At 34.7% G+C, this 18,087-nt stretch overlaps 1 protein-coding gene across 21 annotated transcripts in view; it reads left to right on the forward strand.

The window, feature by feature from the left end:
• The window catches only part of Ccdc15 (coiled-coil domain containing 15), a 53,993-nt gene that overhangs the window by 26,933 nt on the left and 8,973 nt on the right, over positions 1 to 18,087 (forward strand). For 14 of the 21 annotated variants that reach the window (XM_048796206.1, XM_048796205.1, XM_048796209.1 and 11 more), the window contains 2 exons: positions 8,309 to 8,401; positions 10,018 to 10,121. In XM_048796206.1, the coding sequence (XP_048652163.1) occupies positions 8,309 to 8,401; positions 10,018 to 10,121 (197 nt within the window). Of the gene's footprint in view, positions 1 to 8,308; positions 8,402 to 8,731; positions 8,841 to 10,017; positions 10,122 to 12,664; positions 12,708 to 14,116; positions 14,265 to 18,087 lie in introns of those variants that run through there. The other 7 variants (XM_048796208.1, XM_048796213.1, XR_007344686.1 and 4 more) reach the window with 6 other exon arrangements.

The following is an 18,087-nucleotide window of genomic DNA, read 5'->3' on the forward strand; positions in this document are numbered from 1 at the left end:
AGAAAGAAAAGAAAAAGAAAAAAGTTTTATAGACAGTGATTTTGAACATGTATAATTTCTTCATGACTCTTCCATTTTTTGCTTTTTTCTGGTGCTGAGAATCAAATTTGGAGCTACACAATTGCTAGGCAGCACTGTACTACTGAGCTAAATACACCTCCCACCCATAATTATTCTGTTTTTGATACAAATATGATCATGTTATAAATAAAATTTTATGTGACCACTGCCAATTTCTTGAAAGAATAAACCCTGTTTACTATCCCCACTTAACTATCCACTGGTTTCTCACTTTACTATAATCTGACATCTATCCCCACCAATACTCTTGAACTGTTCTTTTTTTTCCCTTGACTGTCCAACATTGCACAGGTGAGGGATTGGGTGTGTGAACTGTTCTTTACAAGGTTACCACAGGGTCTTCCTCATTAATAAAATGAGAATTTTCACTTTTTATGTTAGTGACTTCTCTATATTATTTGAAACTGTTGACTGCTTATTTCTTCTTGAAATGTTTCCTCCTTTCCTTTTTGTAACACCAGTCTCCAAATAAATTCTAGATATTCTTTCTTAGCCTTCTCTGCCTAAGTTTCTTTCTTGTTGGTGTTCTTTCGACTGTTTTGTTCTTCCCATCTCTTCTAACATTTTCTCTTTTTCAGTGATATTTTCTTTGGCTTCCGCTACTCCTTATTATGGTGATTTTGAAACCTGTCTTTTGGATAGATCTTTCTTTACAACTCTAGGCTTCCTGCTACCTGTTGCTTCTCTAAACACCACAAATTTGTCAAACTGAAGGTGTTCAAAACTGAACATATCACCTATTCCAAAGGAGTTTCTCTGCCCATTTAATCACACAAGCCAGAATCCTAGGCATTATCTTTACATCCTCTCTGCCTCAGCCTTAAGGTCCTGTGATTATACCAGGTTCTGGCAGTGTCTCATCTTAAACCTTTTTTTTCTTGCGGGGGAGGGTTGTACCAGGGATTGAACCCAGGGGTGCTTAACACTGAACCATATCCCCAGCCCTTTTTTATATTTTATTTAGAGACAGGGTCTTGCTGAGTTACTTAGTGCCTCACTTTTGCTGAGGCTGGCTTGAACTCTCAATCCTCCTGCCTCAGCCTTGAAAGCTGCTGGGATTACAGGAGTGTGCTACCACACTTGGCTGCAAAGTTGACTTTATTGGTTAATTATCTCGTAAATAAGGCATAGAGGAGTGAAGAAAAACAGAAATAGTGAAAAATAGACTAATTAGTGCTAAGAGCAAGTTAATCCATTTATTGGCTTTAGGTTTACAAATACCTGTTCGAGTCACTGCTTTAAATTCTTTTTGAGTATATAACCAACCGTATATGAATTATTAGATCAGATAGGAATTGTTTTTAATTTTTTGAGGAATTACCATGCTGTTTTGCATCATGACTGTATCATTTTACATTTCCACTAGCATGTACAATGTTTTTTTTTTTTTAATTTCTTTACATTTTCACAAACTTGTTATTTTCTGAGATTTTTTTCCTTTTCTCACATAATAGCCATCCCAACAGAAAAGTGATTTTTTTACTGTGATTTTGATTTGTGTTTTTCTAGTGGTTGGGAAAGTTGAACATCTTTTCAATGTTATTGGCTTTGTACATTTTCTTTAGAGAATTTCTATTCAAGTTCTTTGCTTACTTGCTTATTTATTCATTTTCCAGTACTGGGGATTTAACCCAGGTTATTATACCACTGAGCTACATCTCTATCCCTTTTTATTTTTTATTTTGAGACAGGGTCTGGCTTTGCCCAGGCTGGCCTAAAACTTGTCATCTTCCTGCCTTAGCTCATGAGGGCCTACAGGTGTTTGCCACCATGCTCAGAGCCTTGTCTTATTTTTAAGTCAGGTTGGTTGGTTGTTGACATATAGGAGTTCTATATGTATTCTGGATATTAACCCTTTATGAGAAGTATGATTTACAAATATTTTCTCCCATTTCCTGTGTGGCCTTTTCACTCTGTTTTAATGTACAAAAGATTTCAATTTTAGTGTAACCCAGTTTATCTACTTTTTCTTTTGTTATCTGTGTTTTTGATGTCTTATTCAAGAAATTGCCAAATTCAGTGTCATAAAACTTTTCTCCTGTGTTTCCTTTTGAGAATTTTATAGTTTCAGCTCTTATGTTTGTGTCTTTGATCTACTTTGAGCTAATTTTTGTATATGGTATATGATAAATACCTAACTTCGCTCTTTTGCACATGAATATCATTTTTCCCGATATCACTCTTAGTAGACTGTCTTTTCCCCCACTGAATGTTCTTGGCTTCCTTGTCTAGAACATTTGACCGTGTATGCCAGTGTTTATTTATGGACTTTCAATTCTATACCATTGGTTTGTCCATCTGTATCATATCAGTACCACCCTGTTTTTATTACTGTATCTTTGTAATAAGTTTGGAAATAAGAGGTTGTGGATTTGTAGCTTTCTTTTTCAAGATTATTTGGCTATTGGTAGACTGTTGAGATCCTGTATTAATTTGAGGAAGGATTTTCCAATTTACAAGAAAAAAAAAAACATTGGAATTTTATTAGGGATTGCGTTAAATCTGTAGAGTGCTCAGAAAATTATATGCCATAATATGACATTTCAGGCCTCAGAAGCAAGCCAAGCCCTGCAAAGCAAGTCTTTAATTTTTTCTGTCTCCAGTTTGCCCTTTCTGTTCCCCCAGGCAAACCATAGAAACTAGAATTTCTGTTCCCCAATGCAGGTCACAGAAACTAGAACTACCTTTCCCAAAAGCAAGCCAGAAAGCCTAAAATTATTACTCTAATCTTTGCCTGCCTTTCTGTCATTGAGCTGATGACCTCCCGTGTCTTACAGTAAAATCATAAGACTTCCATTTCAGAAGGGGTTCTGCCCTATACTTAGGAGAATGAAATCCTACACAGTGACCAGGAAGAATCTGAGCAGATAGGCCTTTCTGGGTTTCCCCACTCAGTCTGTTAATTTTAGGTCATATTCTTTGTCTAGTCATTTCCATACTTCATTGAACCTAAGCATAAAAATTGATGGTTCACCCTAGGTCTTTGAGTCTTCATTCTGAAGGTTCTTGTGCACATAAAACTTTGATTAAATAAATTTGTTATGCCTTTCTCTTGTTAACCCATTTTTTTTTTATAGAGGCATTGGCCATGATCCTATGACAGGTGAGAAAAGATATTACCACTTTCCTCCCATCATTTCCATATGACATCATAACAATAGTAGTAAGTCTTCTAATCTGTGAAAACAAGTCTTCTTCTTTAGCAATGTTTTCTAGTTTTCAGTGTAAAAAGTCTTTTGGGGAGAACATGGGGTGCTCTATCACTGAGCTACACTTCTAGCCCTTTTCAGTTTTAGAGACAGGGTCTTGCTAATGTCTTGCAGAGGCTGGCCTCTAACTAGTGCTCCTCCTGCCTCAGCCCCCTGAGTAGAGATTTGCTGTTATTTTATTTTTTTTCTTTAGAGAACTGACTTCTGCTTGGAGGACTCATGAATGGGCTGACAAAAGGGCAAAGCTTTTGTTTTGTTTATAGCAAAATGTTGATGGTCTGAGACTCAGGGCCAGGTCCAAATCCAGGCTCCATCCCTTTCTTTGTAAAAATTATTTAACCTCCCATGCCTTTATTTCATCTACTGAGTGCTTGTAACAACACTGTAAATATGAAGGGCTATTGTGAGAATTGAATTATTTACTGACTGTGTGGCACAGAGTTAAATGATCATTATTTCTGTGTTCCCAGCCCTAGAACATCTTACCTTACTTGGTCTGTTGGTGGGGATTGAAAAAAATATTAGCTGAATGAATGAATGAATGATGAGAACAGTCCAGTAGAGAGAACTCTAAATGGACAAGTGTACATAATTAATACCAGGAGAGATTATAGATAATGTAGATGCTTGGGTCCTTACCTTGGCTTCTTGACTCCTTCTCTTCCTGGTCCTCTTCTACCTTACTCTGGAGTCTATTCTGTTTCTCTTGAGCTCCTCCTTCTCTGCTTAACCTCCTAATATCAGAATGTCCCAGAGATTAATTTCCTAAATTTTTTTTTCTCTTTAGTACTATTATAAATGTTCTTGTCTTCTTAAATTTTGTTTTGGACCCTTCATTGTTACTGTATAGAAACAACTAATTTTTTAAATTTTTGTGGTACTGGGTATCAAATATAGGGTCTCACTTTACACTGAGCTAGATCCCTAACACCAATATAACTGATTTTTATGGTGATTTTGTAATCCTGCAACTTTGCTGAACTTGTGTACTACTTCTAACAGTTCTTTTGTGAAATCTTTAGGGCTTTTATAGGCACATTTTTATCAACCCCTAACCTTTTTGTCAAATGATTAATATACATAACTTTGTTTTATAGATATCTCTGTTTAAAGACACCTTACTTAATACATACCGTTGATCCATTAAGTTTGATCTCAGCTAGTAGCACTATTACTCATGCCTGAATGCAGCTTATCTAACACACATTTTCTCTGTAAGCACATCAGAGCCTTTGTTGGGTGCTGTGAATTTAAACTACATCACAGCCTTTTGTGCTTAGGAATATTAGTATGTCAGCACTATTTCTGGGACCTTCTTAAAACAGTGGAATCACCCATAAAAAGCAAAAAATACAAAAAACATGGCACTAAGTAGAATGTAAAAAAGGATACTTGTGGCCTGGGCATGTAGCTCAGTGGTAGAGTGCTTACCTAGCATGGGCAAAGCCCCAGGTTTGATCCCTAGCAAAAACAAACAAGAAAAGACACATTTTTTTTTTACAATATGAAAACAGAATCTCCTATTGGACTTCAGTTGTCAACATGCTTGTTGGATTACTCAGATTTTCCTGGCTATTCATGTCTGCAAAGGTTTGCCTAGCATTCTGAGTACTGGTATTACATATAAATTTTAATGAATAGGAAAAGTTAGCAAATATGCAAAAAATGATGATTAACTGCAATTCATAAACCATACAACTGACCTATTTAAAGCATACAATTCAGTGTTTTTAGTATATCCACAGGGTTATGTAAATATCTCCACAATCAATTTGGGAACATTTTATATTTTATTTTATTTTTTTGATAGTGGGGATTGAACTAGGAGTGCTTTACCCCTGAGCTATATCCCCAGGTTTTTAAATTTTTTTTTTTTTTTTGAGAGAGGGTCCTAATAAGTTGCTGAGGCTGATTTCCAACTTGCAGTCCTCCTGCCTCATTCTCCTGAGTTGCTGGGACTACAGATGTGTAACTTGAGTTTTTATCATCTCCAGAGAGTCCAATTCCCAGTATCAGCTATTACAAGTTTCCCTTAGCCCCACCTCTAGCCCTCACAACTACTAAGCTATTCTTTTTCCATAAATTTCCTTAATCTGGTCATTCCATTTAAATGAGAACATGTAATATTTGGTCTTTTGTGACTGACTTCTTTCACTTAACATAATGTTTTCAAATTTCATTGATGTTATAGCACATAGCAAGACTTTATTCCTATTAATTGCTGAATAATTCCATTTTGTTTATATAGCACATTTTACTATTCATTCATTGATTACATTTGGCTTGTTTCTCTTATGAATAATGTTGCTGTGAACCATTTGCATACCTGTTTTTCTATGGACTTATGTTTCATTTTTCTTGAGTATATACTTAATAGTAGAATTGCTGGGGCAAATGATAATTCTGTGTTTATTAACCTTTTGAAGAACTAGCAAACTTATTTCCAAAGTGGCTGCAACATTTTTTGTTTCCATTAGCAGTGAATGAAGGTTCACATTTTTCTGCATCCTCACCAGCACTTGTTTATTTTTTTGTTTCTGGTTGCAGAGAACTGAACTCAGGAAGTCTTGCTGCCAGGCAAACACTCTACCACTGATTTATACCCCCAGTCCCCATATCTTCATTTAAAAACAAATTTATATATATATATAGACACAGTACCTTTATTTATTTTATTTTTTTGTGGTACTGAGGATCAAACCCAGTATCTTGCACATATTAGGTGAGCACTCTACCACTGAGCCACAACCCCAGCCCTCCATGTCTTTATTTTAAATTATTTTTCATTCATATCGGTGTGAAGTGCTGTCTCACTGTCCTTTCAGTTTACATCTTCCTGATGGCTAATGGCATTGAGCACCTTTTCATGTACTTATTGACCATTTGTATATTTTTGGAGTACTGTTATTAGATACTATATCCATTTTGTAATTGGGTTATTTGAGTTCTGATCATTGAGATATGAGAGTTTTTAAAAAATGTTTTATTAATGCATTATAACTATACATAATAGTGGGGCTAGTTTTCTCCATTTCTATCCCCAGTACCTTCCCTTTCCTTCCCACTTCCCTCCCTCAATTCCTCTTCCTCTACTCATCTCTTTCCTGCTTATTTTTTAATTGGCATATTATAATTATACATAAAAGTGGGATTCATTGTGATATATTTATACATGCATAATTTGGTTGGTTTCATTTCCCAGTGCCTCCCCTTTCCTGCCCCTCCATCTCTTTATTTTATTCTACACTCATGAGAGTTATTTTATTTTATTTTATTTTTGGTATTGGAGATTGAACTCGGGGGCACTCGACCACTGAGCCACATCCCCAACCCTATTTTATATTTTATTTAGAGGCAGGGCCTCACTGACTTGCTTAGCATCTCACCATTGCTGAGGCTGGCTTTGAATTCGTGATCTTCCTGCCTCAGCCTCCTGAGTTGCTGGGATTACAGGCGTGTGCCACTGTGCCCAGTGAGAGTTCTTAATATGTTTCCTTTTTAGATTCAAGTTTTGCAATAAATTCCACCACTTTGTAGATTGTTTTTTCACTTTTTAAAATGGTTTCTTTATAGCACAAGTCTTTTTTAGGTCTAAGTTATTTACTTTGGCAGCTTATACTTTTGGTTTCATATCTAAGAAACCATAACTTAACCTGGGGTCTTGAATATGTACTTCTCTTTGTTTTTCTAAGAATTGTTTTAGGTGTTACATTTAGGTCTATGATTCTTCAAGTTAATTTTTGTATGTGGTATAAGGAAATGGTTCAGCTTTATTTTTTGGCATTTGAATAACTGGTGTTTCAGCATCATAATTGAAACACATTTGTTTAAAAGACTGTTGTTCCCATTGAATTGTCTTGGCAGATTGTAAAAAATCAGTTGATTGTAAATATACGTGTTTACTTTTGAACTGTCAGTTGTATTCCATTGATCTGTGCCTATCCTTATGCCAGTGAAATCTGTCGTGATTACTGTGGCTTTGTAATGAGATGTTGGGAAGAGTCCTCCAGTTTTGTTCTTTTTCAAGAGTGTCTCAGCTGTTCTGGGTCCTTCACATTTTCATAGAAATTTTAGGATCACCTTGTGAATTTCTGCAAAGAAGGCAGCTGAAATTTTGGTGGAAATTATGTTAGATTTGTTGATCAGTTTAGGGAGTACTGCCATCTTAGAAATATTAAGTCTTCTAGTCTATGAATGTGGAATGTCTTTCCATTTATTTAGGTGTCTTTTTAATTTCTTTCAACAATGTTTTGTATGTTTCAGAGTATAAATTTATATTTCCTTGTTAAATTTATACCTGTTGTAGTCTTTTTGATGGTATCGTCAAGAATGTGTCCTTAATTTTGTTTCCAGATTATTCATCACAAATATAGAAATTCAATAGATTTTTACATATTGATCTTTTACTCTCTAACCTTGCTGAAAGATAAATAACTTTTAAACTAAAGAGATAAAAATTTTAAACATTATTTCTAAAAGGTTAGAGATCACAGTTTGGCACATATAATGTCCAAGTAAGTATACTAACTTATAAAGTTTGGCTAGTAAATATGATGGGAAATTAGGCCCAGTGTTCTCCATGCCATCCCAATCAATTGATATGTTTCCAGACTCTTATTCTGAATTCATGCTCATCAAGAGAGTTATGTAGATTGAATGTGATTATACATTTGAGATACTAAGGGATCTGGCTTTATACCTGGATTCAAGTCCAAGCATAATATGATAGTATGATTTCAAATGACCACTTTTAAAGAACTTCTATTCTGAACCTTTTGATTTGTTATTTGTTCATTCATGATTTTTATCTGAAGCCTTTTGTCTATTATTTTTCCCTTTTTCATTTTTTGGTTGGTTGGTTAATTCATTCTGAAACTATTTTCTTTCCATCCTTTTTGCTTTTACTCTTTTATAGCTGGAAGTTTGAGGAGAAAAGAATCAATAGATAAAAATATCAAAAGGGTTCATATGGCTAGCTTTTGGTAATTTTGTCACTGTGTGACTGGATTCTTTAACAGGTTTATAATGATTATCAGTCAGGACTAAACAATGAATTCCAAACTCCATTGGCATTTCAGTCTGGAGTAGATAAAGAGGAAGACAAGAAAGAGGTATGTAACGATGTTGCATTTGAACATTATTATTTCTTCAGTGATGCTATATATGAAATTAGAAACAGTTTCTGTGTCTTAATAGAGCTAATACTACAATTCCAAAGAAGTTGCTTGAGTATGTCAAGCTTGTCTTTCAAGTTCCTAAGATTTAGGGTGCATTGATGTGAAGTCAAAGAGCTGATCCAAGTAAATTTCTCCAGCTATTATATATTTGCCACTATAACTTATTTAAATGAACATTTTAAATTTATGATTTCCTTTTTTTTTTTCCCCTTTCAACTTAAAGTTATTTTAAACTAATTGTTCTTAACCCTATCCTTGTACCAGAACCAGATATGGACCTTTTTTCCAAATCCTTATGCTTGTTGGGCATGGTGGCACGTGCCTGTGACCCCCAGCAGCTTGGGAGGCTGAGCGGGAGGATTGCAAGTTCAAGGTCAGCCTCAGCAGCTTAGTGAGACTCTATTTCAAAAATAAAAAGGGCTGGGAATGTATCTCAGTGGTAAAGCACCCCTAGGTTCAATCTCCAGTAGCCCCCCCCGCCCCCAAAAAAATCATATGCCTGGATTTGTAGAGATACAGAATGTAGATATGTAGTATGCAGAATCAGTATCTGAAAAGGTAGGGGTTTTTTTGTTTGTTGGTTTTGTTTTTAATGTGTTTTAAAAAAATACCAATGGTGGGGCTGGGGTTGTGGCTCAGTAGTAGAATGCTTGCCTCACACGCATGAGACACTGGGTTCTATCTTCAGCACTGCATAAATATAAATAAATAAAATAAAGATATTGAATCTATCTACAACTAAAAAAAACTTTTTAAAAAAATACCATTGGTGATTCTGATGCATCTTCAATTTGAGAATTGCTATTTAAACTTTATTTTTTCTTTCTTTCTTTTTCTTTTTTTTCCTTCCCTTTGGTACTGAGGATTGACCCCAGAAGCAGTCTCTTTCTGAGCTACATCTATTGCCCATTTTATTTTATTTCAAGACACAATCTTGCTAAGTTGCTTAGGATAGCCTCAAAATTTTAATCTTCCTGCCTCAGCCTTCCAAGTAGCTGGGATTATAGGCATGCTCCATCACGTCCAGCCTATTTAGACATTTAATAGTTGATACCAAAAAGTTGTACACTGCCCTACCATATGCATAGATATGCTTTAGCCATTTGAGTAGCCTGTGTCCTTAAAAGAGAATATATAAATTCAGAGCTATGAACAGATCCACACAGTATAGTAGCACTTACTTTACTAAACTTGTTCAATTTATGAGTGTGATACTCTGATGTACTTCAACCCTTGTATTCCCCTCTCTGCCATGTCACGCTGGGCTTAGAGTATGTTTTTGTGATGTGATTCTAATTTTGAAAGGTTAAAGGAACCTTGTTCTGTTACAAAATAACTCCTACTTTCTTTCTGTTGCCCTGCTTTTATGGTACTTAGTACTTGGGAATATAGGGTAAATATGCTATCTATTAAATATATTAAATGTAATCATTTCATTAAATATTTCGTAAATATGGCTTATATTAAATATAATCATTTCATTAAGTACTATTAACAAGGGATTGTACTAGTGGCAAACGAAATTAGTGTTGCTATCAACTTCTTTTTAGCGTCAAAAGCAGTACCTGAGACACAGAAGACTTTTCATGGATATTGAGAGAGAACAAGTAAAAGAACAAAAAAGACAAAAGGAACAAAAGAAGAAAATTGAAAAGTAAGTTCTTTGATTTGATCCTCATTCTGAGTCTTAAATTACCTGTTAAGATGTTTTTGGAGACTATTTTAGAAATAATCAGGTATAGATTAGCGATGTACCTCAGTGGTGGAGCATGTGTTTAGCATATACAAGGTCCTAAATTCAATCCCCAGCAACATACCCCAAAGGAAAAAATAGAAAAAATTAGGCAATGATATTGCCTTCTGATTCATACTGGAAAACGACGATTTTTGATCTGGGTAGAGTACCTAAGATGGTTAACAGCTTTGCAGTTTTTGTTTGAGTTTTTGATAGATTTATTTTTTTAGAGCAATTTTAGCTCATAGCAAAATTGAACAGAAATAGAGTTCCCATATACCTTCTTTTTCCACACATGCACATCTTTCTGCACTAGTACAGTTTGTTACAATTGATGAACCTTTATCAACACATTATTATTATTACCTAAAGTCCATATTAGCATTAGGATTCACTCTTGGTTTTATATTTGATAAATATATAATGATTATGTCCATATACATCATACAGAGTAGTTTCCTCTGTGCTCTGCATATTTCTCCCTGTCTTTCTCTTATATCCTAGCAACAACTTATCTCTCTATTGTCTCTGTGGTTTTGCCTTTTCCAAAATGTTATATCAGAATGTTATAATGGAATCATATAATATATATAAACATTTTCAGATTGGTTTTTCTACTTGGTAATATGTATTTAAGATTATTCCATGCCTTTTTATGGCTTGCTAGCTCATTTCTTTTTAGCACTAAATAATGTCCCATTGTCTGGTTGTATCATAGTTCAGTTATCCATTCACCCACTAAAGAATATCTTGGTTGCTCCCAAGATTGTCAGTTAAGAATAAAGCGACTATAAACATCTATGTACAGGTTTTTCTGAGGCCGTTTTCAGCTCATCTGGGCAAATTCCAGGGGGTATGATTGCTAGATCATATGGAAAGAGTATGTTTATGGAGAGAATGTGTTTTAGCTTTGTAAGAAACTGCCCAACTGTCTTCCAATGTGGCCCATTTTTGCATTCCCACCAGCAATGAAAGAGAGTTCCTGTTGCTCCACATCCTTGCCAGCATTTGGTATCATTAGCATTTGACTGTTCTAATAGGTGTAAGAATAGTGGTATCTCATTATTGTTTTAATTTTCACCTGCCTCAGGATCTATGACATGGAGCATCTTTTCATAGGCTTATTTGCTATCTGCATATCTGTGGTGATACATGTAAGGCCTTTTGCTTATTTTTGTTGTATGTATATATTTATTATGTATGTATTTGTTATGTGGTACTGGAGATTGAACCCAGAGCTTTGTACATGCTAGTCAGTGCCCTACCATCCACAACTCCCTCTTGCCTGTTTTTAAATTGTGTTATTCGTGTTCTTGTTTTTGAGTCTTAAGTTCTTTATATATTTTGAATAATAGTTCTTTATCAGACAGATATTTTGAAAATATTTTCTCTCAGTCTGTGGCATGCCTTTTCATTCTCTTGACAATAAATATCTTTTGCAGAACAGAGGTTTTTAATTTAATGAAGTCCATCTTATAATTCTTTTTCATGGATTGTGCCTTAAGTGTTATCTTTAAAAAATCATTGCCATAACCCAAATCACCTAGATTTTCCTCATATATTAATTCTAGAAGTTTTATAGTTTTGCATATTACATTTGTCTATTCCTTTGGGGTTAATTTTTGTGAGAAGTGTAAGGTCTGTGTCTATAATTTTGTTTGTTTGCATATCTATGTCTGGTTGTTCCAGTACCATTTCAAAGATAAGTTGACTATGTTTACATGTTTCTATTTTATAAATCTTTTCTGTTCTATTCGTCTGTTTGACCATTCTTTTGCAATGCCAAATGTCTTGATTACTGTGACTGTGTAGTAAGTCTTTAATTCAGGTACTTTCAGTCCTCTTTGTTCTTCTCCTTTAATATTATGTTGGATCATTTGCCACTGGAGATCAACTTGAGAATCAGTTTGTCTGTTCCACAAATTGCTGGGATTTTTATTGGAATTGCATGAATCATCAGATCAAGTTGGGAAGAACTGACATCTTACCAATTTTTAGCCTTCCTTTCAGGGATCATGAACTATCTCTCCATTTGTTTTCTTTGCTTGTGATTTCTTTCATCAGTTTTATAGGATTGTTCATATAGATCTGATACATATTTTATAGATTCATACCTAAGTTTTTCACTTTTTTGGGTACTAATATAAATGATATATTTTTTTAAATTCTGAATTTCACCTCCTCTTTTTGTATGTTAACCATGCTGTTATTGTGGGATTTTTTGTTTTATTTCTTTTTTTTTGTGGTGTTGGGGATTGAACCCCAGGGCTTTGTGCATGCAAGGCAAGCACTCTACCAACTGATGTATATCCCTAGCCTTCTTATTGTTAATTGTGTTTTTTAAGTCATTCTTTTGGAATTTCTAAGTGGCCATGTCATCTGTAAACAAAGACAGTTTTATTTCTTCCTTCCAAATCTGAATACCTTCTATATCCTTTTCTTGTCCGATTGTATTATCTGAGTCTTCAGCACAGTGTTGAAAAGGAATGATGAGGGGTGGCATCCTGTGTTGTTTATGATCCTAGCAGGAAAATTAATAGTTTCTCCCCACTAAGTGTGATGTTAGCTGTGAATTTTTTGTAGATGTTTTTTATTAAGGTGAAGAAATTCTTTTCCCTGGTTTCATTTTTGTTTTGTTTTGATGCTGGGGATTAAACTCAGAGGCTCACACATGCTAATCATGTTGATTATGCTTTATCACTGAGCTACATCCCTAGCCAGGTGTTTTGTATTATACAGATTTTTTGCTGAATTCCTCTCAGAACTCAACCCCAGTTGCCTTCATAGGACAACTTGACTTTGAAACAATGCATAAAAAGTTATAATAAAGCTGGGCATAGTGACACTGTCTATAATCCCATTGACTCTAGAGGCTGAGGCAGGAGGATTGCAAGTTTGAGGCCAGTCTTAGCAACATAGTGAGGCCCTAAGCAACTAAGTAAGACCTAAAGGGCTGCAAAGTAGTGGTAAAGTGCCCCTAGGTTCACAATCCCCAGTACTTCCTCTCCCAAAACAACATTATAATAAAATCTCATGGGTTGAATGTGAAGATTCATGTGGTCAGATGTCATTTACCTATTATGCATAAGAGATTAAGTAATTGCCAGTATGTGAAAATACTCCAAAGGTTGTGAAGTGCTTTAAAATATAAGACAATAATATTATTATATATAATCTTTAATAGAAATTGCTATTCAGTTTGTTGTGAAGTGTTAGAATGGATTCAAATAGCCTGATAGGTAGTCTTTGGACCTAAAAGTTTCCTAATTTTTTTTAATGCTATTTTCACTCAATGAAAGGAAATTAACCTTTTATTTAGTAACCTTTTTCTTTTCCAGTATTAATAAGTTTTTCTTCATCTTAGTGGATGAATATTTTTGTAATAGAAGTAGTCTTTATTTAGAAGAATTTTTTTTAAAGAAAGAAGTACTGCCCTTAATGTTGCAACATGGCAAAGGAAATGTTTATTGAATTATTTTTAAGTACTTTCACTTTTATTTTCATTTATTTATAGTTTATTTACATGATCATTCAATCTTTCCTTTTAACATTTGTAGGGCTGGGCTAGAAACAAACTGCAAACTTACATAATTACTTCTAAGTATTTAAAGGTCATAAACCGAGCCATAAACTGTTAAATGAATTATGTTTTCCTACCTTGACAAATATGATTTAATTATGACCTGGAAGATCAGGTTTTAATTTGTAATTATTGAAGGCCTCTGAATTACATGCAGGAACATGATAGTATAAGAAGAGACAGCCTCAAGCCCTCCCCATTTTTCTTTCTGCTCATTGCTTTATTTCATACCTTAAAGAATCTTAAATACATGTATGTTAAGCCCAGCCCACATATCCAAGTTCTGAGCACATGTCCTGCAAATATTCATCCCTTAATATTCCACTGAACCTAGGTATTCACATCAGAGATGCAGTCTGCTCTCAGGAAGACCTATGTGGGGAACAGGACTATCTAGGCCTTGAAAATGGAAAGTTGAAATACAGAACTCCAGGGGCCTCAGTACCTGGAGCAGAGTCTAGAAGAGCAGGCATAGGCTTCAGGTAAGCTTTTCCCCCTACCTGATGAGTCTCTGTGGCCTATGTAAAGTAGTGTGGCCAGAGGAAGGCCAAAGCAGGACTGTCAAAACTACGTGCTCCAAGGCAGGTACTCCTTTCTTATCCAGGTCTAAGACTGATTTTGCATTTATTTAGAAAACATTAATTTCACATTTTCCTTATCATAGGCACTCTACTACACTCAGTTGATATAAAGATAAACAAAATATATTTGCACTTCTTGAAACACTCAAATTTTAAGTTTGGTAAGATGACTGAGAAACATGTATGCAAAGAAATAATATAATTTGTACAGTTGGAGAAGTAGGTACAGGGTCCATAAGCACATAAAAGAAGGAATTACTGATTCTATCTGGGGAGTTAGAGAAATAATTATATTTCAGCTGGGTCTAAGTAGATAAATATATGTTTACTGGTGATGAGGATAAGATTAGTAGATTAGAAAACCAACAGAGTCAGGGTGAAAGGAAATAACATGAGTATTTCTGCAGTTTTGGAACTTAAAAGGGCCTTTATATGTTATCTTATTCTGTACTTTTCAATAGCAAAAACCTTTAATTGAGAATCTACTACATGCCAGACACTCTACTGTTATTTTGAGAAAATAAAACATGCATACATGGCAAAATAGTGGTTCATAGCATGGATTAGAGACAAATCGACTTAAGTTTGGATATACCCTTTATTGGCTATGCAACCTTAAACCTTAATATTCTTAATTATAAAATGGGGCCAGATATGGTGGCATATACCTTAATCCCAGCTCTTCAAGAGGCGAAGGCAGAAAGATCTCAGGTTTGCAGGCAGCCTGGGCAATTTACCATTTCCCTGTTTCAAATAAAAAAATAAAAAGGGAGGGCTGGGGCTGTGGCTCAATGCTAGAGAGCTTGCCTTGCACATGTTGGGCACTGGGTTCAATCCTCAGCACCACATAAAAATAAATAATAAAAAAAGCATTAAGAAAATAAAAATAAAATAAAAAGGGATAGAGATGGCTCAATGGTAGAGTGCCCTTGGGTTCAATCTCCAGTAGTGCAAAAAAAAATTTTTTTAATAATATTTAAATAAATAAGTAAATGTATGTAAAGTTCTTAGCATTGTATCTGCATTTAATAAAAATCACAATAAGAAGTACTATTACTACCATGATAGTGGAGGGGGGTGATGATTAATAGGATGAGCACCAAGGGAGAATAGAAAAATGAATATATGTAGGCCAGATTTATCCTACTATTACCTAAAAATCCTTTAGCCATAATTTTGATCTGATCTGCATTTAAAAATTCTTTTAATTCTTTATGCCCTTTATAGAAATATTTTCAAGCTCATCAGGTTAAAGACAGAATGGAAATTTAGTTTAGTTCATTTAAATGAAGCTAATACACCCCTACTGAGGGTATTTTATGTCGAACCTAAATCTTCTCATGACATGCCTACCACATGGCTCAGTCAGTGGGGGATTCTTTAGCAATACTACTGATCTTTGAAAGCTTGTTTGCTTAAGGCTTTTTTTTTTAATTCCCATTTCTTGCTGGATAATATTTTTCTTTTTAGATTTATATTCTTGACCTCAGAAAAAGGTCTGATTATTACAGAAGGGCTCTGATTATTACAGATGGTATCAGAAGACTTAAAATTGTGTTTGATAGTTGGCAAATAATTAAACTTTTTACTTTTTCCTTCTTGAAGAAACTAAATCACTTATGTCTTCTTTATATGGAGGTTATATGATTTAATTTGAAAACAAAACTCATTTTACCAGTATTTAAAAATATTAGTAAATAGGAATGATAACTGCTTTACCTCTTTCAGTTATTATAAGAAACAACATGGTTTCATTAGTTTATTAAGTAACTATGATTGGGTTTTCTACTACTTGGTAGACGTACTAGATTTAGGATGTAGAAGAAATAAAAAGCATGATCCCAGTCTTCAGGGAACTGGCTAAATAGATTTGATTGATTAGTGGAGAAGAAGATAAATAAATAGATAATTATAATACTTTATATTAAAGTCCTAGCTCTGCTACCTGACAGCTATGTGACTTTGGGAAAGCTAACTCTGCAATCCTCAGTTTCCTCTTTGTAAAATAAGGGTAATAATGCTACATACCTCATAAAGTTGCTGTGAGGATTAAATGAAGTAATATGTAAATATGGTTAATACAATATGTAAATGTGCTTAACTTATCTGGCACATAGTATATGTTCAGTAAATGTTAATTGCTACTCTTTTCATTAGAAGAAAAAATTCAAGAATATGTGGGAGAATGTGGTTAGAAACCAAATTTGAAGGTACATAGTGTCAGAAGGAAAGGCAAGACTTCCTGAAATGAGTTTTGAGCTATTAATAGGAATGGCATAAGACAAAGTAGGGATTAGATTGAAGAAAAAATGAACAGAAAATTCTAGGCAAAAGAAATAGGCCTGCCAAAAGCAATGATTTGTAAGAGAAAATGACACTTCTGAACTTGATGTGATTAGAACTGAAGAAATGGCAGAAGTGAGCCTTAAGAAATAAGGAAAGAAAAGATCATAAAGAGATTAGTATGTATAAAGAAGGAAGTTGGACTTTATACAGAAAAGGTTCAGAGCCCATTAGAAAGCATTGTAGGAATAGATGTGACTAAATGTGAGGAGATTATTGAAGTAATATCCTTAGAAGATTTTATTGTTCTTTTTTATTTTATAAATTCGCAAATGAGCTTCAGAGAAATTAGGTAATGGGATTTAATCTCATATTTGACTCCATCACCTTAACTTTTAAAATCTGTAATGTGTCCTGTCACATAAGTCAAGCAAAAGTGGCAAAGAATGGGAAACAGTTTTAAGAGAAGAACTGCTAAGAGAGCTAATAGGATTTTGTCTGAGGAGAATTTAAGGATAAGTCCCAGATTTATGGCTCCTGCCACCAGATAAATGGGGTACTGCTATTAAACAGATTTGCTAGGAAGGAGGTGGAGGTGGAGAGGATAAGTTTAGATTGGAGCACATTGGGTTTGAGGTACTTAAAGGAAATCCAAGTAGAGAGTCCAGTAGAAAATGTTTAATTATTCTTAGTAGTGATTTCTGAAATCACTAAGGAATAATACTGTCAGAATCAGGGATCAGGAGACAGAAACAAGACCAGCAGGAAAAGATTTAGACTATACTAGATTAGGCCTTAATCCTATTGTGTTAACGAGGCAGATTTCTTCTTCCTCCTTGAGAAGTCGACTTTCTGACAGAGCACCTCTTTCACTACTAATGTATATGAATCAGTTTTATATTGTTCACAAAGGAAGAATCCATGGAATAAAAAGATAGCCCTCAGTTTTGGTTCTAGTCTCCATTTTAGTTAACTTTGGAAAGGGTAGTGTTATGGCATTCTATGGAAGATGACTGAAAAATAAGAAGAATTTATAGGTTGTTGGAATTATAGGAATATATTTTTATATTCTTTTATATACAATTTCCCAGTGATATCATTTTGTTTACAGGATTCTCTTCAAAAATGCAAATATTTGCCGCGACCCCTCGCCGGCAAGGGAAAACACGACACAGGATTCTTCTTTCAGCAGTTTATTCAGGCCTTGATTCAAGTATCATCTTCTAGCGACCCGTGCCCGCCACGCCCAAACACAGCCTAATAAAGCCTCTCGCATACCAATCCTAAGCTGCCACGTGGACCTTTCTCATAGGATGGGAAGGGATTGCGTGCCAATTCTCCATATAAGGAGTTGTTTGTCACAGGCCACAGTGGAAGCCGGCACCATCTTCTAATGGCGGCCACGGTCTAATTAGAACGGCTCACCACAGTTCCCCCTTCT

The sequence above is a fragment of the Marmota marmota genome, unplaced genomic scaffold (genome assembly GCF_001458135.2).
Source record: "Marmota marmota marmota unplaced genomic scaffold, marMar, whole genome shotgun sequence".
NCBI lineage: Eukaryota > Metazoa > Chordata > Mammalia > Rodentia > Sciuridae > Marmota > Marmota marmota.